Source organism: Puntigrus tetrazona, chromosome 11, assembly GCF_018831695.1.
Source record: "Puntigrus tetrazona isolate hp1 chromosome 11, ASM1883169v1, whole genome shotgun sequence".
Lineage (NCBI taxonomy): Eukaryota > Metazoa > Chordata > Actinopteri > Cypriniformes > Cyprinidae > Puntigrus > Puntigrus tetrazona.
In genome coordinates, this window is record NC_056709.1 from 19,251,180 (window position 1) to 19,276,999 (window position 25,820).

The 25,820-nt window shown below is 36.9% G+C and overlaps 1 protein-coding gene across 1 annotated transcript; it reads right to left on the bottom strand.

Moving 5' to 3' along the window:
- Positions 1-664: 664 nt before the first annotated feature.
- On the bottom strand, positions 665-23,311 carry mapkapk2a (MAPK activated protein kinase 2a). Its single transcript, XM_043252952.1, has 10 exons — positions 22,626-23,311; positions 8,340-8,479; positions 3,947-4,011; positions 3,728-3,807; positions 3,509-3,635; positions 3,345-3,420; positions 3,086-3,210; positions 2,852-2,937; positions 2,668-2,748; positions 665-2,538 (listed from the first exon to the last, which is right to left on the bottom strand). Exons 1-10 carry the CDS (start codon positions 22,860-22,862, stop codon positions 2,389-2,391), a joined length of 1,167 nt encoding a protein of 388 aa, XP_043108887.1. The 5' UTR covers positions 22,863-23,311; the 3' UTR covers positions 665-2,388.
- Between the last annotated feature and the right edge of the window lie 2,509 nt (positions 23,312-25,820).

Here is a 25,820-nt window from a genome sequence, read left to right on the forward strand (position 1 = left end):
GCGTAGAAAAGAGAGTAAATAGCATCGCCACAAGAACCTTTTCTGTGAGAAATGTAGTTAATAAAATCTAGCTTATTTTATAGCTCATTTTAGAGACGGTTTGAGGTGATACTTTCAACATGCTGGTCTTGTAGTAAAAGCCATCTCTCAACACTGTGCACACTAGGTGCTTCCCCAAACAGCAAAATTAACCCTAAATATACATTTATTAGGAAACTTACCCACACTGCCAATATCCTTTCTGAGCAAAGAACTGTTTCGAGTTCTTCGTAAACAAAACTGAGTCTAATTACAGCTTCAATTTCGCTTGGCTTTTTTAAACATTTTCTCATCCACTGGAGAGTTTATTAGTAAATCCAACTAATCTCATTTTGTTCCGTTAGCGTAATGGGCGAGAAGTGTTAACATAAGAAGAAAAAAAAAAAAAAAAAAAAAAAAAAAAAAAAAAAGATTGTTAGATGTAATATGACTGCATTTTATTACTTGGTTTGACATGATGAGAATTGAATTACATATACATGGGCAACGAATGAGAGGTATTTAACAGGTTAGTATGAAAACATTAACATTCCACAAACACTTCTGTATATACAGGTCAGAAAGTGTTCGTACTATAAACAGTGGTCTTAACACAACTCTACAAGTTTAAATGAGACACAGACAGTTGGGTTTTAGGCGTTTTAATCCAAAGTTGAAGCAGACCAAGAAATAAGTACAGCAGTTAAATACTAAAAACGGGACACATATCTGCCTTTCTAATGTGTTTTTCAACTTGGCTGTAATATGAAAGAACCTTCAGAATCTGTCATTTGCACTGAAATCATTTAGCAGATATCTGCTGCTTGGGAGTACACTTGATGTCGCGTGTTCAACTTTGTGATCATTAAATCATATCCTTAAAAAGAGGATCAATCAGACAACAAATATGAATATACAGCTTAGAAAAAAAAAGAAAAGAAAAAGAAACGAGATACAACCTGTCGGCATTCGTCAATCAGTGCAGCTAAAAATCGGTCTGCTGGATGTGTAGGGTTCCCTGCATCCCTTAAACACAAGGCCTTAAAGCAAAGGGGGCTTTTATTTGTTCCTTTATCAAACACCTGGTACCTATAAACTGCTCTCAGGTGCATTCAAACACTTACTGCATGGTAGGCATGGAAAAAGACCAAAAAAAAACAAAAACAAAACACTGGCATAATGAATAGTACAGCTGATGGCTTGGAGAACACATGTAGAACCATCACCTTCACAAAGATCCCATTTCATCATTCATTCATTTTACACTTGAGAAAAAAAATACAGACGGTTTTGCGGTTCAAGGTTGTGAGTTAAACAGCAGCAAACCACGTCTACCTTTTTTTATTTTTAAACTGGTATTTGTTAAATGAAATGCCAGCATGTGCTGACATGCTTTACAAATCTCTGGAGGGAAAAACTAGTTGGAAACAAATATGCATAGAATCAATTCAAGGCAAATCACTGTGCACCCAGAACAACGTGAAAGCGTATCAATTCAGCAATCGGCTGAAAAAAAAAAACGCGCTGGATTGGCTTTACATAAAATCAAATGTAAAGCAGGGCAAAATGCGATTTTCCTCTCAATCTGAAGACCAACATAAGGCTCATTGGATCTAAAGCTCAAAAAAGATCTTGTATTTTACTTGACAGAACCCTGAACAATACTGACAGACATTTTTCACAGTAAAGAACAGAGTGCGTCTACATTCAAAGAGTCATTTCAAAAATACATTTCCATCTGGACACCAGCACTGTCTTTTACTGTAAAAGAGCATTCAAGTGCCAAAATAAATGACAAATATAATGAAGAACGAACAGGAAAACTAGCACTATGCATAGGCTTCTCAGAACATGAGCAGAAGAAAAGGAAACTGAATAATCGTTCTATTACAGGGCAACGTATTTTACGAGCTGTCCCATAACTCAGAATGGAACATCATTAAAACAAACGGTGTCAAGTGTGTATAACTTGTGAACTCATGTACCAATGGCTTTTGATGTAAAAAAAAAAATAAAAATAATAATAATAATAATGCAAAAGGTAACTAACTTAGCATTCTGATTACCCCACTAAACACCCTGTGAAAAACAGTACTTGTGAGCACTTTAAGGAGCAAATTAGTGGCTGTCAGGGACTTCACAACTCCAAAATGTATAGTCTTGTATCATAATTGTACAGACCCTTTGTTTTGATGGCAAAGTGGTGTATTAGTTACAGATACTGAGTGATTAAAAAGAAATATTAAAAGAAAACAAAAAAAACTCTTGCTTTAACTTTTTTGATGAGTTATTGCTTTCTTAAATCAAAGATTTCAACTGATGTATGGTAAAAATCTGTCTGTGCGTGTGTGCGTCAGAGCGAATGTGTCCTTAGCAAGCGGGAGTCTCGTTTTCGGCAGCCGTATTGTTGGCTTTCTTTCTCCTCTTCATCAGCAGTGGATTGGACGAGTCTTCAATCCTCTTGATTTTGATTTGCTCATAGTCGACTCTCATTGTTGCCAAGGCACTAGTCATTTCTTCCTGTAGAACAGTGACATAATAGCATTAAGCAAAAGGAAGATATGGATCTGACATGCAATGACTGCAAAAAAAAAAAAAAAAACATGCAGGAGATGTTCTGAGAAGACTTCTATTTGTGGGTAGCTTCACCTTGACATCCTCCCATGTGTCTTTCTCTTCTTTCAGAACACGGCTGGTGTGTAGGGGCGTCTGTGGCACCTCCATTGATTGCTATAGCCAGATGAATAACCATATAACATAGTAAGCCATATATATTGTACAAAGATCAACACAGAATCCATTAAAAAAAATAAAATAAATTATATTCACTCACATTGATCCAGGGGTGGTTCATAAACTCTGTGATGGTCATCCTTTGTGTCGGCTCAGTTTTCAGTAATGTTCTGATGAGCTGCTTGGCTACAAAAAAAAAAAAAAAAAAAAAAAGGAAGAGTGATTCGAATCGATAATCATTCTTAGAAAGACGCAAAACAAATGACTTGAAGATAACAGCATTCTAAGAACGGTTTCTCAAGCTGATTTCACAAAACAGGAACTTGACAGATACCTTCCTCTGAAACATCCGACCATTCAGGATTTGGAAACTCGTACTGCCCCATGCGGATTCGTTTTTTCATACCAGGGGATATAGCCAATCCGTGGTTGGAATAGAAAGGTGGGTAACCGCAGAGCCTGCAAGTTTAATAAAGTGCATTGAGCTGCATCAGACAAGCTTTACAAAATCAAAAGGGGCAGAATCCATGCAAAAAGAGGAGTTAGACAGAGAAAAATGGCGTATGCACAACATACGAGACAGATTCACTTACAGAATATACATGATGACACCCAAAGACCACATGTCACAGGACTTGTCATACTTTTCTGGACCAAGAACCTCTGGGGCTATAACATAAAAAAAGATGAAAATACTTAAAAATGGGATTGAATGGCCTACCTGACATCAAATTATTGATCATTCTGATATCCTTACCAACATAATAAGGGGTATAGCAAGGGGTAGCCAGAGAGTTGTGTGAGGTTGTCTCTTTTGCAAACCCAAAGTCTGTCAGTTTGAGAAGGGCGTTGGGCCTTTTAGAGGTATATAAGAGGTTCTCTGGCTGCAAAGTGGATTTTTAGGCATATTAGGTTAAGTAAACTATGAAGTCAAATCATTTTCATTTAACTGCAGTGGTCGTCATGAGAGTATTACCTTGACGTCTCGATGTGCGATGTTTATTGCATGTAAATACTGAATGGCCTCTCCTATACTTTTCATGATATCAGAAGCCTCTGAAAATCCAACAGAACAAGAAAGCAATTAAAATATTGAAGTATTGTGGCAAATGGGCCTACTTTGCCATTCTTAAACATACATACATACATATACATATATACACAAACTTTATAAGAGAGCAGACAATGACGTTACCTCTCTCAGTAAATGCCTGGTCCCCTCTGTCCTGAATCCGACTAAACAGCTCACCACCATCCATGCTTTAAAACAAAGCAAAAATCAGCTGACATATCACAAAACATCTGAAGTAATACACTGGTGAAGAAAAAAATATTAGGTAAAAGGATTACGCTATTATGTAACATTACACAACTGTCTTGATATTATGTATTTAAGGTCATTTACCATTATTATTATTATTATTACTACTACTACTACTACTACTACTACATTAAACCCCACATTTGGCTGAATGTACAACAGTGTACTTGAAAGAAATAGTTTCAGGCAGCTATAGCTAGTTTCCTCTAAAAGCATTGATAGTTCAAAAGTATATGTGCTGAAGATTGCAAAAAACAACTTTGTTGAAATGCATCTAAAAAAAACCTACACACATCAAGGGGGGGATCTTTTCACCTTTGTCCCCATGTCATCATTGTGGTTATCATTTCCGATTATAGCAAACCACTGCTAGGTGTGCAAGTCATGTGAGCTCCATTTCTTGAAAACTTGCCAGTTGCGAGAAACTGGGTCAGTGGGCTTAGAAAGACTATCTGTCTGACTATTTGGGGGGAGGAGGGGGATAATAATGGGGTAAAAGATGAATCAGGGGTGTGTGGTTATCATTTTAATAATTAGACTCAAAAGCATTCGGCCTACTTTGCGTCCTACAAGCACATCCGCTATTGTAATGATAAAGAATGATCATTTGTGAAAGAGGGTTCAAACGGATGATAACAGTGTACATCTATTTAAATGTGAAAAATCATGCTGTTCTCACATCTCCACTATAGGCCGCAGCATGCAAGGCAAGTTTCATTTTTAGGGCACTAAGTGCAACCAGTTTCAGGTGAAATCATCAAACGACTGACAGAAGAAGAAAACACCGTATGAGTTTTTGACTGAGAAAGCCTATAAGACAGGGGCTAAAAACAACCACATCACGTTTTGCTGCTTTCAGTCTCACTAAACATCAGACGCTTCATGTCCCATCTAGTTGACATATAGCTGAATGTGGCAAAAAAAAAAAAAAAAAAAAAAAGTGTTAAGCTTAGGCGTTGAAATTTCAAAAGCATGTGATTTATGGTACAAAACGCCATAGCCCCACACAAGGCTTGAGTTGCAGCATCATTTCTATGTGCATTTCTTTCCTAAAAAAAGGCCATATTTGAAGCTGAACATCAGTGTTGGCATTTTCCATTTCCATCACCTGCTTCACACTCAGTTCTGATGACCTGTAGATTCTGTTTCCTGTGTGATGAGTAGCTGGATGTGTCTGGCCTGATTTCTTGTAATCTATTCATGAGCTTCTGCAATCTATGATAGACCTTCAGCCAGCTTATTTTAATATTTGCATTATGACTATCAGCAGTTTATATGGTTGAATCGATAAGATATTAATGATAACCCAATGAGCCACTGATACCACATGCTCCTCGCACTCATTTCTGTCTTATAAACAGACTCAACGGATTCTAAAGAAACACTGTACTTCCCTATGAGTCTGTTACATCAAAACAATGGATGAAATCTTGCATAATCTATGAAACAATATTACGCTAAACTGAAAACATTGGACTGTAAAGCAGAATATCAAATATCTTTTTTTTGCACCTATCAGACAAAGAGCATCTGTGACGGGCCAAATGGCTCGAAATTAATTGTGCAGAAATATGGAAATGTACAGGAAGGAGAGGTTCTCTTTGCAGTTTTTTTAGTATATTTAGATTAAGACACTTTGCAAATTTCAGGAGCACACAAGGGTGTGACCCATCTAGTTGACCTTCCACAAAATGAGTTCCGCTAAAAAGATCAGTATAACCTATTATAGCACAAAACTCTCATTTTGATTTTTGTTGAATTGGCTGTGAATTTACATGCCATTCTGCAGACTTTTGACCTCTTCTGGACTTTTGTTAAAAATTACAGATCAAATTTCTGCATTTTGGTATTCCTGCCCACAGACAGTCTGATCAAGAGAGGAGAGTCATCAAAATCAAAAGTGCATTATTGATGATAAAGTTTTAGGCAAAAGGGCACAGCTCTTTCTCCACAGTTTTCTCATGTAGCACAAACTACCAAGCAAATGTTTTATTAAAAATTCATTTTAACAGTGGTGAATTACCAATAACCCTCAAGTCGTTTCAGACCTGTAAGACCTTCATTCATGAAGGTCTGAAGACATTTTTATCATCATCATCATTATTTTTTTATCATTTAATTTTTTTAAGAAAACCGAGGGATAGACAACAACTTAACTGAAATGTTCCCAGGTCTAAAAAGGTCACAAGGACAACATTTAAAAGATTTCAAGTGACATCAAAGGTTCAACCGTACATTTTAGGTGTAGTGTTCCTTTAAAAGATAAAATTTCTCAGAAAGGGACAGCTAAAATGCCAAAACACAGCATGTCAACGTTCTACAAACCTTGTTGTCATTAAACAATCTATTATATAATTCTGGTTTATCCCTATCTGCATAATCTCTGATGAGAAAAAAAAAAAATAATAAAAATAAAAATGTTAAAATTCTAAACCAAGAATTTTCACCCGAAAAGCTCACATCAGCTGTTCAACACAGTGACAAACACAGTATCTGACCTCCTACAAAACGGGGGTAAAGAAAATGTGGGAGTCAAATCAAAGAAATGGAAAAAGATAGGTGTGATTTCTGATCCTCACATCATCATATCTGATATAATAAAAAGGTGTGTAAATTCAAGATCAAACACTTGAAAGGAGATGTCACAAGCACATCCCTTTGATGTTTTCAATGAAAGCATGCATATTTCAGATAGCCAAATCATGTTGAAACTAGACAAGACGTCGTCATGAACTGGCTTAGGAAGCAATACTAAATAATATTCTATGCAAATATTATGCATTTAGTGCACAGTCTGGGTGTTATATCTTGGAAGAAAAGAAATATATCAAATAATCAAACACTTCCATTTTGAAGCCTTGGGAAAATGTTTTAACAGTGTCTCTAGTTTTAAAAAAATAACTGAAATAAATAGATCTATAGATGTTGACGTACCATATGTGAAAACATACTAAAACACTTTCCACTTTCACAGCATTGCCATTCTCTCTTCCCTGAACTCTTTTAAATAATCATACCAGTAGTTTGCAATTTAAGTAGCCTATTGCAGGCTTTAACCAAAACATTATTATTTTGTGTCATTATACGAGAACTTGAATCCATGCAACTTGCATTTTGATTACAGCAGGGGCCGTCCCAATGAAGCAGCCTGGCTTCAACTACCTTAACGAGGAACACACCAACGGTGGTAAGCCGAGAAGGATGGTACCAGCAAGCATACATGTCGCAAGTGTGGGAAACAACGGCATCTGGTTATGCAACTACATCTAGTCTATATGAAGCAGAGGTCACCACATTAGAAGGTACGTCATCAGACAGGGGACTTCTGAATTTGCTCAGACATGAAAGGGGCGCACAGGTATACGAGTGTTTACCGTAAGCAAACTCCAAACACCTGCTGGTAAACTATTTACACAGATGAGGCACTGAAACCTCAGCAAAACATTACAAATGAGTTAAGGGGCTGTGTAGAAAGAGTAACTAAATGAATCAAGGTTTTCATGACAATGCAGTTCAGGATACAATCAGACAATGCTGGGTGCACTGCAAATGTCAAGTTATACTGCTCATGAAATGTCTACTCGAACTCTAATTAGCCAAACGTTACTACTGAAATATTACTTCCACTTGACTTTCTGTTCCCTTAAAATAATGACTCTTCAAGTCAAGTTGGGGCGCCTGTCAAATAAAGATGATGTCTGATCATAACGCTCATCAGCACTTCCCACAGAGCAAAAAATCCTAAGGGTTGTTCTAGGTCAGGGGTCGGCAACCTTTTTTATCAAAAGGGCCACTTTGTGTGAGCCACTCCCCCCGGAGCCGCAAAAAATTACAGAGTTTATAAACTTCTAAAAGACGGCTGCTGACGTTGATGTGACATATATTTTCAGTGACAAACTATAAAAAAAAAACTTTATTAGATGGTATCAACTAAAACCCCAGAGGAATTGTGCAACAAAATGAACACATAATGACGATAATAAAAGAAAAAAAGAAAAAAAAAAACATTCCATGTTTTTTTGTCACGGCCATCAGGAGCCACTACAAGGAGGCTGAAGAGCCGCATGCGGCTACAGAGCCGCAGGTTGCCTACCCCTGTTCTAGGTGAACTGTTTATGAATGAAACATTCACATTCACAGAATAATGAATTGCTTATAAATGGAAAATTGGCTAAAACAGAAGTAAAATACAGAAATGGCCAAAAAAATAGGGCATTTTTTATCTCCTAACCGAAGACAGCAAATGATGATGATGCTCATGACTCACCACTCCATTACAATAAGAAGGCACTTCCTGTTTTGGTAGAGATTCTCATAGACGTCAATAATCCTGACGATATGGGTACACGAGGATGCCCGCCAGTGCAGCTCCACCTCTCGTCTAGCTTTGGGACAGTCGTGAAGCATCTTCAAGAAAGAATGAAAAAAAAAAAGATCAAGTCAAAAGATCAGTTAGTTATGAGAGTGAATATTTTCATCATTCACAACTGTAGTTTGTGACAAATGTTTATCATCATCATAATCAAGAACGCACAAAACAATATAGATGCTTATAATGTATTATGCAAAAAGCATAAATGAGAAAAAAAGAAAGTAATGTATATTTCGTCTCAATGCAGAACAACCAGATTTCTGGAGTTCTGCCTCCCTCTACAGGTAGCCCCCCCTTATTACATCAAGATCTAGGCACTGTTTTTGTAAATGGTCATACATACATTACTCTTTTTTATTATATTAGAGTTTAGTCCCAAGTTATCTTACCGCATGATATTTTAAAGTGTAATTATCGGATGACCAATTGACATCCACACATTACATTCTATCAAAAAAAATAAAACTCTGCTACAGTCAACTAGCCCATGGTTTTAGCCAAATGTAAATCGGATAACAATAAAACAAACATCTAGTCTGACCCCTAACTTTTGAAAATCTGTGTTGTTTTCACAACTAAACGTCAAATATAGACTCCCAATCCTACGAATGACTGAAATATCACTAAAAACAATATATAGTGCAGCCGCGAAGCAAACTGAATATAACTTCACTGAAAGAGGCATACGGAGTGCAGAGAACAGAATAACATGCTCAGACAAAAGCACCTTTAGGAAAAAGAAGATCACTGGGATAAAGGACACTGACAAAAAAAAAAAAAAAAAAAAAAAAAAAGCTGAAAATGGTTAAACATAAGAAAGATTTGGAAATTTCTTACGTTTCTTCCCTTGTGAGAACACTGAAGCAATTGGCCACTATTAAAGCATGTTGTACTGCAGTACACAGTTATGTATGACAAGCAGTGGAAAGAATCCCTTCAGTAGGGGCTTCAGACGGCAGACGTTCTCTCTTGTCCAGATAGCCGGCTTAGAGGTCTCAGGATTCCTGCCTTTGCACACCGCCCACATCGCGCCTGTGAAACCTCATATCCTCACACCAGCCTACAGGGGGGCTAAACGGCTTATTTGGCAAAGCTAGATACCTTCAATTGCTTGCCAGCCGTGTATACAGGTGTGATTCAGACCTACTTGTCTGATGCGAGAGGATCAATCGTCATCGGAAATGTAAATAAAAAAAATTAAATATGTAGAGTGTAAAACTCATCTGTGAAAATGGTCACATCACCCACACACTGCACGACAGACAGTAGCAGTCACAAAGCCTTCTCTCACCAAAGCCTTGCAGTTCTCAAGCACAGACAGACAGCGGTAATGTTTCATTTCAAGGTGGCATTTCCCTAATGTTTAGTAGAACAAGAGGTGTTTTGTTCATCTTTGTAAAATATTTTGTAGACTAGACTGAGATGGACCTGAATGACTCCACTTCTACTTGACTTGCTATCATTTCAAATGCCACAATAGGGTTTGTTAAATGCTTTGACATTTGATGGCATTTTAAAGACAGATAGGATAACCTTGTTTTAAAAAGACTACTCACATATACCAAGGTCTTCCACTCAGAGACCGATCTGATGTGATAAAAGGGTAGATGACAATATCCACGCAGTATTACTTGTTACAAAAGCTTTCAAACCAAATTTTAGAATTAAAAAACACATTTTACTACCATTATGCACACGGTTTCAAATGGTGCGTCATACCACAGCAACATCCAAAAAGACGAATTTTAAGTAAAATGTGTGAGACATTAATAACGGTATTTAAAAAATCAAATATATTAAAAATGTTTTTAATTTTATTGATAAACGACCTCTTCGATCATTTAAAAATCACTTTAAAACAGAAAGTTAAATGCACTCAAGTAAACAGGAAGGTTTCAGTTTTCTAATTATTGTCTAATGACTAGTATTCATCTATTCCAAAGCGCTGCAGAGGATGTAATCGTTTTGCTGGCTGCAATAAACCATTGAGAAAATGAACACTGATGACTGCAAACAATGTTTTATTATTTAACAGCATTAGAGGATTTATTCAAATATAAAATTACCAGTCAAAAGTTCAGTCTCATTAAGATTTTAATACTTTTGAAAAGAAGTCTCTTTTGCTCATCAAATTTAAAATATTAATGCAACCTTGGTAAGAAGAAAAGAGCAATTCTTAAGCACAACATTAGCACATTAGAATAGATTATAGATTTTTGAAGCATTATTTGATACAGAATATTGGAGCAGAGATGCTGAAAATGTAGCTTTTCAACAATAGGATTTTTTTAAAATACATTATAATAGAAAACCGATCTTTTAAATTGTTATATTATTTCACAAGATTACTTTTAACATTTTGATTAAATAAATGCAGTCTTGGTAAACAAATTTATAAAGTCTTAAATGATTCTAACGTTTTGACTGGTAATGTATAGCAATAAACATTGAAGTAAATAATAGATTATTTTCCTGATGTAATGGAACATCTTGCAAAAGTGATTTGATTTAATTTTGTATCATCTGATCTAACTTGTAGGAGGATGGGTGATCGGACACAATACAGCTCTGTCTGGCAAAGACCAGTAAAGATCCATTTCCTGCATTAACCAGAAATCACTACATGATGTGGCTTTTTCAGAAACTATAGACTGTGTAACGTTTCCCAGAAATAATCCATGGCAACATTATGCAAGAAAAACAAGATGACAAGAAGTAGTGGCAGGTGTGTAAAAAGCAAACAAAACACTCAGGGTATTGTATCTAGGTCTATAACAAAGCTCAGTCCGGTAAGGTGAGACATCTCATTGTTCAAGCAACACATGTAATTATACGCAAAGCTGAAGAACGGAAAGTGTTGCCAAGCCAACACAGACCAATTATTGATGTCACTGGACTAATGCCTGTTTTTTGTGAAAACCAGAAAGAAAAGCTTGAAGCACGTCCTACTGAAACAAAACACAAGGTCCGATCTCTCTCAAAACGTCATGCAATTCAGAGTGTGAGGAGACAATTTGTAAACCAGATATAAAACTCAAAAGAAACAGTCTGACAGTTTGTATTTTGGGACAATTAATCACCAATGTGAAGATTCATTACAGTTTTTCTTTACTTGCAGCTAACTCTGAATACAGTTTTTATTATTTCATGTTCTCAATGTACATGGCTTATAAAGTGATGCGAGTATTGGTACATCCTGAAATCAGAGAAAAGCATTCCTCCAAAAACGTAAATCAAATTTTGTTTTATTAAAACGTTTATCAGCCGCCTGTGTGTTAAATCATTTTTTACACCAGAGCTTTTAAATGGCACAGTCATTCTGAGTAAGGTTGTGCATACAGTGACTGTGTAAATAAGGGAACTCTAAATGAAACTGCGTCATAAAAGGTCTGAAGGTACACAAGGTGCATGCAGCTTGCGTCACAGGAACAGAGATTGGAAGAGCGGCCACATGTCCAGCCTGAATGCAACAGGACTAGGACAGGACTGTAGTGACTTTAAGACATTAAATGTCATTAACAAATCTGGCATGGATAACCGTGAGTGACAGGGAGGAAGTGACATATGGCAGGTGGCACAAGCTTTGTTTTGCATGTGAAGGGGATAGGAAAGAAGGGGTGGCGTCACGTGTGGTGTCGTGTGAGAGGGGGAGGGTGTTGGTTTTCTCCAATGAAACATGTGGTGGGGCTGAGGGTGCTCCGATTTCACTGCCAAGCCCCGAAGCACCCTTGACATCCTGCTAATGTCCTGACAATAAACAACAACCTGCTAAGACTTCAAAATATTCAAACGCAAACAAATTTGACACCCACGGTGACATAGGGGCACGATGTTTGGGGAAAAAAAAAAACATGCAAAGAAGCCATCATGATAACAGCAATTAATGGTTCTAATCGAAACTCACAAAGCCATTCAAGTTCACTGTATGATAACTAAATGTACACACAAGCACAGTTATAAGGAGAAAAAGCTGAATTTTGTATGGTCGTACTACAGCCACTCCAAGTACACTTGAAGTTAAACAGATTCGATTTTAAATAGATTAAATTCGCTTTAGCCCAAATGGGGAGAGTTCACTCAACAGTAAATGTTCTGTATTCATTTAGCCAATGGTTTGTTACAGGCACATGAACAGTCAAGCAACAATGTAGCGCTAATGCCTAAATCAAATCATAAGAACCTTTGGTTGCAATTTGCTGGTCAGGTTTTCACATCTGCATACAGCCACAACAAAGAGCCAAGTGCACTTAAAATAAGCAAAAATATTGAATTAGCCTTAAAGTTTAAAATCCTGTTTTTCTCCTTTAACTCTGCTCTTAAGTCCCCCTTTTTTAATACCAGTGGATCTGCAGGAAAATCGTGTCCATCTGTTATCAGAGTTTTGCCTTCACCCGCTCAGTGGGAGAATAGCAGATGTGGCCCATTCACCTTCCTGAGGCCCAGTACAAAAGATCCCCTCCTCAAGAACACAAAAGAGCAGGGTGAGGGGTTTCTAGAGGGAGGGAAGGGAGGGCTGGAGGTGGAAGGCTAGCATCTTCCACCTGCTTCTGTTTACTAGGGACTGAGGAGACAACAGTCTGTAAGCTACTTACCATGCTACTTCGGTATTAACCCGCTCTTTGTGCTCTAGTATGTGTTTGGGATACGTGCATGTGTGTGTTAAGAGACCATTGTTTATTGTGAGGACTGGCCATCCGCATGTCAGAGTAAACATGTTTGTGTCAAGTCTTGATCTGATTAAAGACATCTGCATCGGACTTAACTCAAAAAACACCTTTGTCTATGACATATCATAACATTAGTCTTCTTATTGGTTCAGAACTGATTTCCTGTTATCAGTAATTTGATTCCAGACCATGGCCAGCAGCTGGTAACACTTTCTGTCACTGAAGCGCTTTAATTTGTTACACCTTTATTTTCTTCCTATGACGTACATACAGTTTAGGGCCAGACACTTGGGCTTGTACGCACATGAAGAGCTGTGGAAAGCGAATGCGTCTAGACCTTATTCCCTTGCTGCCAAAACATCATCTAGAAACCCACAACAGCACTTACAAGCACTGCAGCCAATGGATGACAATTGAACTTACTAGAAAAGATCTGAACTCATTCACAAGATTACTGCAAGGGTTTTAGAGTGACGACAGTATCTGAATTCACTGATACCCTGAACACTGGGTGTACCTAACTTTTCTTAATCAACCATTATAGCCCGAGGGCCAGATTGAACCAAACACCATCTTATGCAGGCAAATATCTTTATTTGTTAACAAACCATGCTCTCCTGGTGTTGATCACATTTCAGGTTTACACCACCCCTTTCCATTCGGTTTTATTCAGAATAAGCTTAATCAGATCACTTGAGATGTTTACATGGAGGATTTTCTGTCTGACTGTGCCATCATTTGGATTAATAAAAATATTATTCGGGCATATGTAAAGGTAGCCATTGACCAGAAGCCTTTAGACAACTTTTACAAAATACAGTCAGAAGGGTTTTCAATCTACAAATCGCCATTTAGCATGGACTTAATGCTAGTAACGCTAACTGCACCATGGTATTGTACTCTGTAATATTATATTATTAATTCAGATATGTATTAAATGTGTTAAAGAAGAGCTATATCTTAATTTGTGCATACTAAGCACAATATTTAGACTAGGCTACTATTTTTCATACCTGGAAACAATAGTTGCATTTTTATTATTTTATTGACATGCTATAGTCTATATGTGGTTTTAACTGTGGTTATTATTATTTAAAATGTATTCTACTATAGGCTACTTTTAAGAAATATTAAAATATTTTTTATTCATTTATTTTTGATGTTACCGTTTTTAATAATGAAAGTAAATTTACATATGTGCCATAAGCTTTTACTATTGTCAAATGTGCATTTCTGTGAGACAAAAAGTAAAATGATTGATATTGCATCCTACACGTCTAATATTTCTAGATACATGTCAAAGTCAGGCAACACAAACCTGACTTTTTGTGATTTGAAACAATATCAAATCACAAAAACACGCAAGCATGCATCTTCAAGATATTTGTTTTATTAAGAAATGACTGGAAAAGTGTAAAAAAAAATGTGAAGGCATGTTTTGATCATAAAGAGTCGTTTAAAACCACAATGATTGTCTGCTTTCTACACCTTTCATTTAAGAGCAAGAAATCTGTTTGTAAACCTCAAAAGATAGCGATGACTTTTTTGGCAATAGTTCCCAGAGCTACTCTTTAATGACATACAAGGTTGTACATTAACGCAGAGTTGTCAGTCACACTAAAGTTCTTCCATTTATGTGTATGCAAACACTGGAAAATGGAAGAATAAGCACACAAGGGGAAGTTTCAAGTTCCACTGCACATTTAGTTGGCTGACCTCCGACCTGTGACGTTTGACCAATAGAGAACTCAAATATCACGTACTGAAAATTTGGAAGGGAATTCAATAAGGTGAATTAAAATGAAATAAAATATTGCACTGATTGCAGTGTTGCACAGTTGAATAGTTTTGCGTGCACAATGTAACCAGATGAAATGTGACCAGAGAATCATTAAAAAAAATAAAAACATAAAAATGTACAAAAAACAACAACTCATGAAACACTGCTTTTAAATGAAGTTTAAAACTTATTTTAAAATTAATATATTATCAAGTAACAAATTGATTTTTGTTAAGTATAACTGGGGGTTTTAAAAAATGACCTTAAACTGAAAAGAACATCTACATGAATAAACCTTTTTTTTTTTAACAGACTAATTTTACAGCATGAAATGGCTCATATATTTTAAACACTGGGCTATAAAGGGAACAAGGAGCAATTTCAGAAACCGCTAACAAGGAGGAACGCTGTAGGTTGACAAATTTTAATGGACTACTATTTTTCGTGAAAAAAAAAGATGTGCTCACGAAGTGTCACTGTCACAATACGTGATTCCTCCACCAGGTGTCCTTGCGTGTAAAAGAATGCATACGACGGTTAGAAGTTTCACTTCTACAAGTCCACCAAACATCCTGTCCCCACTTCCTCAAGTTGACTGTTTATTGAGACATTAGAGCTCACTACACTTGATTCCCACTCCTCTTAATCTGAAAACCGCCACCAAACTTGACACTTCGCTGATGTAATTTCCCTGCGTTATCAGATGACATTTTGGTGTAAATCACCATCACTAAACTAATGATAATGATCCTTTCAGCAATCATGATTCTGTGTTTGGCTAAGTCATCTCCTTTCCCTTAGGGGTTTTCCACCTGTTTCACTGGTTGAGAGATGGGAAACTCCTTAGTAGATGTGGTCAATTAACTTCCATGGAAATAGAGGAAGGGCCTACAAAGGGCACTGTTCATGTCAAAGTCTAATAAGTAGATTTCATTATAATTAGACTGGACTCATAGAGTAAAAACCCTTTTTCTTTTCTTAAAAAAAAAAAAAAAAAAAAACACTTAACATTTCAAAATGTATCTCTTCTAAATTGTGAGGGAAGCCTACTGTAATAGGGCAGCGTACATGCATAGGTTATGGGCCTTTACCACAAAGTTAAAATAGGACCACAACCAAACCATTTCTGTCAAAACTAAACATTAAAAACACTAATGCCAATTTCCAACCTTAAATTACATAATTCTAGCAAATTACACAAATCTGTCAGCTGCAAGCACATTGTAAAAAACTGAATAAGCAAGATGGATACACCCAAACATAAACAATACAAGGTCAAATTAAAATAAGTACATTTAAAAATTAAGCTATTTGTCTATTTAGCCACAGGTGTGGCTCCAGGGTTGGTGTTCTACTAGAAAAATAACTTAACAGTCAACGGTCTCACAGAGACAGAGAAGAAGAAGTACAGCCATAAGCCAGCATGCTTAAGATACGTTTTGTGTGTGTAAGTCCGTAACTTTCATACACAGACCAAGTGTAAAAATACCAGGTGGCTGTACCACTACTTTAGGCTAAAAAACACCATAGCAACCCTCACTAAATAGAAATATTATCACAGTCACAAAAACAGTGTGAAAACAGGCAGATGCAACATTTGATTTGACTTAGGCTACAAAACAACAGACAAAAAAATAAAATAAATAAAAAAAATCCACACACCTTTGCTTTAGTTATAAAACTATTTAGCAACTTTTCTTTAGTTATAAAACAAATTAAAAAATTAATAAATTGAATATCACAAACATATGCTGTAATATACAAATATTATGTGAACATTCACACACACACAAAAAAAAAAAAAAAAAAAAAAAAAAAAAAAAAAAAAAAAAAAGTAAATGCAAATAGGCCTACTTCCTTTTAGCCCACATCCGTAGATATTCATTATGACTGGATGATCCATTCCTTCCATTACCTTAATATCTTATGATCATCTAATCAATCTAGTAACACATTATCTGAGCTGCACCTTGAAATCTATACTCTCTCTCTCTCTCTGATAGTGCACAATTTGTTTATCATATCTATTAAAGCAACAAAAGCTTTATTTCCACTTCCTTCCAACACGCCAGAAAGACTGCATGTTGCTAACCAAAAATTATGAATGAGCAGAAAAGTCTTCTAAAGGCACATATAGAGGCTAACAGAAGAACTGAAATAAAAACTGACCGTTTACTAAAAGCCTCTCAGCATTCAAATAACTCCATTATAATACACAATGGACACGGTTTCTTGGGGGGGGGGGGGAGATAAATGTCCAATCCTTGCGGTTTGTAGATCATATAAAGTGAAACCAATTTTAAATAGCATTCAGGAAGAGTGAATCACATGACTTCCTTGTTTAAGAGGACATCAAGGACACTCCATTTAGCCAAGCTTTTTTTGCCACAGAACCATCATTGCCTTTTCAACATAGATTACATATAGAATTCTAGAATTCCAGTATACACAACTTTTAAAAACAGAACAGACCTTAAAATACTGGCCTGGGCACCATACACTTATAAGCTTCATAACAAATCACAGAGGAGAAACTCTAAACGACTGAGGATCAGAACCTAGCAGAAAACATGAGGCCTGTGCGTTCTAAAATCAACTCAAAATATCAAACATGTTCGATATCCTCCGACCGTACTGAATCAAATATATCGGTGCAATTTTCTAGAAAATCTGTCAACTCAAATATGCATCTATGCTCTGAATTTCTGCAGCTAGTGTCGACTTAACCAAACTGTAAAATCAAGGCAAAAACTGTGTGGTGCATTCCAACTTTTAACCATGATCTTATCATTCCAAGGTGTTTAAAAAGGCTTGTGTAAACAAGTTTACATGTCTCTTGACATGTACATTCCCTTTTGTGACAGGTTGATGAAGGGCAAGCTGAAGCAGCCACCACAGCACCTGAAGCTGTCTAAAACTGTCCTGATTGTGGTTAAAAAACAGGAAACTAAAAAGTGACCAAAAAAAAAAAAAAGAAATTGTAAACCACTGAAAGTTCAACATTTTAATAGTGCCACTGTGGGACACCAAAAAAGAAAAAAAAAGGGGAAAACTGGGCTTAAATTAAATGGCAGATGTAGATCACCCAAAAATAAAAATTACCACAAGCCATCCTAGAATATGACTCTCTTCTTTCTCTATTTATCCTGGCTCTTCCAAGCTTGATAATGCTGGTGGATAGTGGCCATGATTTTGAACTCCTTGGGTGACCTCTGACAGCCTATCCACTAGCATCACCAAGCTTGGAAGAGCATGGATACATTTTTTTAAATACTCTGTGTTCCTCTGAAAGAAGAAAGTCATTTACACCTAGGATGGCTTGGGGGAGAGTAGATTATGGGTTAATTTTAATTTTTGAGTGACTGTTCCTTTAAGGTCACTAGCCTTTCTTTATGAACATAAACAGTTCTCCTTAGTCAATTTTAGAAGATGACACATAATAGAGAAGACTTTGTCCTATTGCTCAGGGGGCACTGCATTAAAAAAAAAAAGAAAAGAAAGAACAAAGCAGCGATAAACACTAACTGCCTTATCACAAGATTGTGTTAGAAATAAACCTCAATCGTAACATTAGGAAGTCAACACAGACTGACATATGAAATGATACAAACTGTATAGAAGAATAACATTTTGTCAAACTAAAATCTATTCAACAATAGCATTAGATCTAACTTCTATGGACACATACAACCCAAATCCGACTGATTCAGGCAGGGCTCTAAACTAACATTTTACACTGCTTGCACTGACGCGCCTCAATTTTTTCCTGAGGTGCTGATGCACCCAAATTTTCAGCTGCATCGCATTTAACACCACAGATATACAAACACCCCCCATCTCTTTTTTTTTTTTTTTTTAAATCACTGTCCATATAGGCAGTGTTGACTGTAAATGATTAACCAATAATCTGGTAAACAAAGTTCTTTATTTGAAGCACAGTTCTACAAGAAAGTTGGCTGAAATTTAAGCTTAAAACATGAAGAGAAATCTAAATTAGCCAGAAAAAAAAGCCACTCTACATTAAAAAATAAAATAATAATAATAAATAAATATATATACATTAAAAATATAAAATAATAATAATAATAATAATAATAATAATAATAATAATATAATATATATATATATATACACACATACATATACACACACATATACACTTTCCCCCTTTTAATTTCAGTTGGCTCTGACTCTAGGATTTCATCTTTAGGGGGGCTTATCCCTCAGAGAGAACATTAAATACCATTATACAAATTACCTAAATAAATAATATTTCACGGTGCTTAGGATATGTGTGCAGTGTTCTACACAGGAAGACTTTCAGAGTGCATGAAACTTTTTCCCCCTTCAAACAGCTAGTCAGAATTTTTTTAGTCACACCATTGAGAAATTAGGTCGCACATGAGATCAGATCGATCGCCGATCAGATAGAGTCCTGTCAGGGTTACCTCATATGAATGTTTGCCATTTTTCTTTGCCCTAAACACACAGCCAATTTGGGACGATTTAACTTAGGCCACACAGCACCTGTTGTTCTCATTGAATTTATGTACTTTACAGCTCCCATTTTCTTAAAACAAAGGTTGATGTGATATTTGCAACATTTAAGAACAGCGTTGGCTTACAAGAAATCTAATGAACCTCAAAGACCACCATCAAACTATTAATAATTTGATTTACTTTAACACTTCAAGGAAAGTTACTTTCTGAGCCATCAGTAAAATTACTGATTAAATGCAGCAAGTCAAATTCTTTTCTATTGTAAGTGATAAAATATAATAATCTGATATTTTGCTGTATGTCAGTTAGGTAGGAAACACTGAGGTGTACCTCAGACTACTACGAATCCCATGGACAGGGAAAATAAAAGCCACAAACAAGCATCTAAGAACAGACACCATGTGGCATTTAATCCTCGACTTCATCAGTAAAATATATCAGAGGATGCACCGTAGGCTCACATGTCTGACGTACGGATCAAAGAGGAAGTAAATATGGTATAATCACATAAAAAGGGATTTAAGGCCAAATCTGCAAAACAAAGCACCATTTTCCGAGAAAAACATTGGAAGTGCTGTCTTCTGTTCCCTGAAGAAAAAAAAAAAAAGGCAGTCTGTCTGCTTCAGATGTGTTGCTACTTGCTCCCAAAATGTTAAACACAGAGAATGGTTTACTATTATAAAAAAAAAAAAAAAAAAAAAAGCATGTCCTGGTTTTACAGGCTTTTTTTGCGGGGCTTCTTTTTTGTGGTTTCTTGCAAATGAGTTCCTGACAGACCTTTGATAGAATTTTGCATTTCATTCAGAAGGGCAAATTACTTTGATCCTTGACAAGTTAAAATCTGCATGTTCTTGTTCATTAAACAACACGAGTCCTCAAAGCTAATTATTTTTTGGCTTGAAAACAACATTGTTTTTGTCTTCCTCGTGCATCCAACTGCAAAAAAAAGATGATACCAGTGAATCGAGGTTGAAATTCCAGGTATATGAAATCAGGAAATGTGCTCTAGATAAAAAACAAGCCAATTTCCTTAAACGCGTACACAGGCGCATGCACTGTTGTTAACAAAAGTATGCTCCTTTGTGGGGTGGACGGCTTCGTAGGTCAAATTAATTAAACAATCAGTCAGGTCAGCTATGACTCATGTTCCCCAACATATGGATCAAAGGCACCCTGACGCACAAACACTAAATCACAGTGGTGCTCCAGCGTCTGTGTTCCTAACGCAGATCATTTATGGACTCTCCAAAACCGCTATCAGTCATTATTTATCACATGCTTTGGACCCTCACTCCTTTCCTGCCTCCCACAAGCACGCAAAGCTCTTCTGCAGCTAAAAACAGCCAGGCCGTGTGGCAGTGATGAATGCGGGGCTGAGCCAGTTCTGTCACCGGAGAGCACAGAGATCCAGCACGATGACAGAAAGCTAGCCAGGGTGCTTACATCATCAGCGGCCCTGGAAGATCAACAGGGCTTTCCTTCAACAGAATCACCCTATCCCACCGAGCTAAAACAAGAAGCCAATGCTGGATCTTACAGTAGTCCACTTCGATTAGAACAAGTGACTTTAAAAAGATCTCAACAAATGTTAAGAGGGAGTAAACGAACACCTCTGCATTTCCACTCTGCTGCTACAGCAGCACAGACAGTGAGTGGGAAGAAGTCGCCCGCAGAAGTGGATGGTTTCGACCTTTAAGACATACATCACATTTTGGCCCAAGTCTCGTTGGCTGTATTTTAGCTCATCAAAAAGTGCCAGAACCAAATACCCGTGTGGTAATGAAATGCAATCACCTGGTAGAAGAGGTCACCACATACCTTATAGGATACTGACAACACTTCACATAAGAGTACTACTACTAATATGGAAATCGTTTGATAATTTATATCATCACGATGTGCAGCTATATATATATATATATATATATATATATATATTTTATATATATATATATATATATATATATATATATATATTGATTGATTGATTATGCAGTTAGTTTGACTTTTCATTATTTTCCACAAAAATAACAAAACACTAAACTTCAGAAAAATAAAGAAAAAAAAAAGGTCACAATTAAAGCAAATAAACCAATGGCCAGAAATTATAGGGCCAAAAAAAGTGCCAAACAAAGCCCAAATTAAGACAAATTGAACATATGATAATTCTTTATCCTTTTCTGTCTGTCAAATTATAGGTTGAAATCATCTGAAGAGAATGTAATAGGTTAGATAGTTTAACTTTATTGACAAGGAACTTGAATATCAAACTTTTTCCAATAGATCAAACTGTTTATTTGAATGGATTAATTCAGTTAAAAGTTACATTGATGACAGGTTTTCATGCGGCTTAAAATAAAAACTTAAAAATCTGTCATTATTTATTAACTTGGTTACCACCGTTCTGCAAAACATCTTACGTTCAACAGCTGGAAAAAAAAAAAAAAAAAAAAAAAAAAACCATACAGGTTTGGAACAACTTTAAGGTAGGGAATTGAGCCCACGCTTATCACACCTGATCATTTCAGATCATTTTAGTATGTAACCAGTTTGTCAGATACTGCTAGGAGGTTATCTTAAAAAAAAAAAAAAAAAATCATGTGACACTATTTGCTTGAAACTTCTAAATTCTGAGTCAACCAAACACAGGCCAATGCTGGTGTTAACCTGCACATGGCAACTTCAACTCCATTCTCTACAGTCAACGTCACACCCATTCCACAATCACCTGACCAAAACAAGATTCACCTTCCTGTTTTGCGTAATTACAAATGAATTTGCGTCAGTCTAAATGACACAAAAACTCATAATGGAGGTGGAATGTGTCATGTCAGTATCTGCCCTCTCATCCAAACCATTCTGCCCAATACAGTCGTTGATATCAAAGGCCAGCTGGAACAGGAACCTGCCACCTGGTTCTTAATAAAACAGATGGCTGTCCAATTTCCATTGTGCTCCTAAAATGAATGATTAACTCACTCACAAATCACCGTGTACCCTGGAAGAACACCTGCAGAAGGCCTACCTGATTACTATTAAATCCCCTGGAGGGAAACTCTCCGAATGAAGAATAAAACGCCGATTTGAGGCTATGTGAATGTGCCAGAGCAGACCTTTTAACGACTTGAAAACAACGCTGAGGCCTGTTGTTATTTTTGCATATAATCACAAAGACGCGTCCCCGTTTAAATCGTGATCATAATGTTATAACAGCATATAGTGTTTCAATTTTACCTTTAAAGCATACTTGTCCCCACTCCTCTTATGAAAGATCTCCAGAACCCTGCCATTGATGCCCAGTCCCAGGACCTGACTAGTGACCTTGTAGTCGTCGGTTATGGCATTTTTCTTGATCTGAAGTGAGGCTTTTCCCATCATGAACTGGGCTGGATTCTGTTGCTGCTGCTGCTGTTGTTGTTGCTGCTGCTGCTGGTTTGGAAACTTCGGCGGACTGTTGGCGTTAGTCAACATCTCCCACCTCTTTTCTTCCCTAACTTCAACAACTAGCTACTTCTCCCGAACTTCAGTTTTTCTTTGGCAACACTCAAGGCGATGGTTTGCCCCAGAGCGCTCGATCCCAGGCACATAAACTGCGTTTAAAAGCGATAAAACTCTTGACGGGGACCCTCTGATGCGCCGTTACTTCGGTTTCTCGGTGACTAGCTAAGCTAGCTAATATCCATGTCGAGGGTCAACCCACCAATTCAGAGCTCAGAGAGTAAAAAGGCGACTTACATAAAACCAGTTTAAGATTTAACGGCTTCGAAGTGTCACGGGCTGTTCGAAAGCCCCGCCGAGCGAGTTAAAAACACAAACGATGAATTAAAAAGTCGAGAATAGCATGCGCTCTAACCCTACTCCTCTGTGAGACGAGCACTAGCCCTTCGCGACTTTCGGCCAGCGTCTTACTGCTCTGACGTCATAGCAGGGTTCGGAATGCTCGCGCTCTTAAAGGAGCCGACACCTAATGAAAATGCATGAACGTGCACTCGCAACAGCGAATGTTTTGAAAATAAAACAATAAACTTTTGGCTTTAGTTAAAAAGCTGTCTGACCGGATAAAGACTTCCCTGCCAAACAGGGAACCAGCAAAGCAGCTGAGGTTGATTATAACTAACTAGCTAAATAAATAAATTAATAAATTCATTCAGAAATTGTCGTCATTTTTTCTTTATGTAGGTTTTTCTAATTTGAGTTAGAATTAGAATAATCTCGGGAAATATCAACAGGTGTCGCTGTTGTGTAGAATTTAAGAAAAAAAGTTGAGTGCGGTAAATGTGTGACCGCGAGAGGGCGCAGTCTGCACGCTTTTCAAAGAATTTCACGTTTTGTCAAAGTAAGCCTGTTATTTACAGAAAATACAGTTTAATTAATTATTTTAAAAGAAAAAAAAACATACATACCTAACAATGACAATAACAATAACACCCATCTTTTCAATTCATAGGGGAGATATGCTCTATATAAACCAGTTCTGTAGTTTTGTATGTTTATAATAAGAAAAGACGCAGGAGGGCGCTTTAGATTAATTCACCCGTTGAAAACAACAGATTTTAGAATATTTCAACACTCTTGCTTTTGTGTTATGAAATAGCACAGAACAGATTTATAGATTTTATTTTGCAAAAGGACCTGAATCATTCACAAATAGCTTTAATGGTCAGCTGGTATTATTGAGAAATGACTGAAAATCCTCCTTATGTCATTTCTGGCTGTGTTTTTGTGTTATGCTCATTTAGAAATCAGATCAACACTGACATGTCGGTTGTTACAAATTGTAACATTCCCTTTTTTATGTGAACGACTGGGCCATGCTTTATTAAGATATTGCTACCTGGTGGCCTAAATAATACCTGTTGAGTTCAGCTGTTAGTACTTTATTGGCATTAGCTATCTACAAAGTGTGTGACTTTTATGGTGGAAACTTCCAAATAAAAACAGGCTGGAATCTTCCAAATAACTCTATCTGACTTACAGGCAAAACACTGGCCAAAGCTGGTGTCAGCCTGCAAACAACCAGAATCACATGGCAACTTCTACTGATTGAACTGACATACCCATTCGTAAAATGTTGCTATTTTAAGTCACATGTATATTGCTGACTTCTGAATAAACCCTTCAGTCGTATCAAAAGTCAAACTGCAACAAAAAGATCATGTGCTGCTGATATAAGCGCACAAAAGATCCACAAGTGATATTAGCACGCGGCCTACTGTAAAACATGCTTTCCGTTTTCGGGTGGAGACAGAGAAAGGTGTTATTTTGGCAAATATTTAATTAAGATTCACATGGTTCACTAAGCATACAGCTCTCGTTTTCACATACTCACGCCTTTACACTTTCAAGGGGCCCTGTGGCTGTTATCAGTTTGTCAGCAATATTTCACACTCGCTGGCCCTTTTTCTGATAGAAGTGGTGACCTTAAAAGAGCATGGCACCAAGCAGATAGCGGATAACTTAAGAAACTGAGAGAGGAAGAAAAGCCTTCCGGTTATTTTAACTGCGAGTCAGGACTTATGTGTGTGTTTTTGTTGTAGTTGTTTTGGTAATATCGAACATTTTCTCATTATAACCCTAGTGCCCAACCAAAAGGCCCATGTTTTATTTCTTCTTGTAGTCTTGCCTATTCTTATCATTTCACAGCCTTTTATACTTCATATAAAAACATATGAGATTCGTTCATTTGGCAGACGCTTTCATATAAAGCGATTTACGAGAGAGAGCTACAGAAACAGATCTGTATTATCCTGTCTGGTCCTTTCAAATGTTCAGGGAATTCTGCAAACTAGAGCATATGAGCCAAGTCACATTTACAGAGTCTATTTACAGCAACCAGCTTCCAGTCGAGCTTGCTTCCCAAAAGCTAAAAACAACCGAGCCCAGTGGAGAACTTTATATTGGGAGAAGGATTTGATTTCACACGTAGTCTTTAGAAAATGGACTTGGCTTGGTTGTGTAGACAGATGTGTGTGTGTGCGTGAACCCACTGCACCCAACCAATTCAACCAGTGTTTACCATATGTCAGACACTTCCTTTTAATGGCAATAAGCACGATGTGGCTGGCGAACACACACAGATAAAGCAGCCATTTTTCTGACTTTGTTCGTGCTTGGACGCAAGAAATTGCCATTTAAAGTGTCATAAGCTTACGCAAGCCTACGCCGATCCGAGCACAGGTATAGTTAGCATGTCGCCCCCCTCCTGCCAGGCCAGAAGACAGCTTGACATGGTCCAATAATTTATCCAGAGACAGCGGAATTTAGGTGCTGTGGCTTAAGAGACAGTGTTATATTAACATTAAGGCCAAACATATAAAGTAGATAGACTCACAGGAACGTTTGAAATGCTACTGTCATAAAACTTTACACCATTAGCTTGCAATAAAGCTGATTTGAAAAAAAAAACATTAAGGCTATGTAAAATGTTCA

Bases quoted from the DNA above. Each gene is read 5' to 3' on its own strand.
- mapkapk2a (XM_043252952.1), bottom strand. From the start codon at position 22,862: ATGTTGACTAACGCCAACAGTCCGCCGAAGTTTCCAAACCAGCAGCAG. The intron at 2,749-2,851 runs GTGAGTGAATAT...ATCTGGCTATAG, and splicing joins TGAACCACCCCTGGATCAAT to CAATCAATGGAGGTGCCACA. The intron at 2,539-2,667 runs GTGAAGCTACCC...ACTGTTCTACAG, and splicing joins ACACATGGGAGGATGTCAAG to GAAGAAATGACTAGTGCCTT.